The 337-nt window shown below is 58.8% G+C and overlaps 1 protein-coding gene across 1 annotated transcript in view; it reads right to left on the bottom strand.

The window, feature by feature from the left end:
* LOC104160582 (neuronal pentraxin receptor-like) overlaps positions 1 to 245 on the bottom strand; it is a gene marked incomplete at both ends in the record, with an annotated part of 731 nt that extends 486 nt beyond the window's left edge. The window contains one exon of the mRNA XM_009698741.1: positions 4 to 245. Within this exon, the coding sequence (XP_009697043.1) occupies positions 4 to 245 (242 nt within the window). The remainder of the gene's footprint in view (positions 1 to 3) is intronic.
* Between the last annotated feature and the right edge of the window lie 92 nt (positions 246 to 337).

Raw genomic sequence — 337 nt, 5'->3', positions numbered from 1 at the left:
CTTGTCATTGATGAGCAGCTCCAGGGGGTTGGTGCCCCACTCCAGCAGGACGATCTCATTAGCTTGGCTTGGGACAGAGTAGGAGAAAGGGGTGCCGAGCCCTGCCAGGGCCTTGGACTTCAGCCACATGCAGATGGTGAAGGCGTAGAGCTCCGGCAAGCTCTTCTTCATGCGAGCGTACATGTAGTTGTTCTGCACCGGAATGGTCACCTTGAAGGCGTCGGGAGGGCTATAGCCCAGCGGTCCTGCATGCCGAGGATGGGGAGGAGAGAAGAGGGTCGGTATCCATCAATGGGATGAGGGTGGCCTGTCCTGGGGCTCTCCAGGAGATGCACTT

This window comes from Cariama cristata, unplaced genomic scaffold, assembly GCF_000690535.1.
Source record: "Cariama cristata isolate BGI_N322 unplaced genomic scaffold, ASM69053v1 scaffold23614, whole genome shotgun sequence".
Taxonomy (NCBI): Eukaryota; Metazoa; Chordata; class Aves; order Cariamiformes; family Cariamidae; genus Cariama; species Cariama cristata.
The sequence above is the reverse complement of the archived record's forward strand: the minus strand, read 5'-3'. Positions and strand labels throughout refer to the sequence as shown.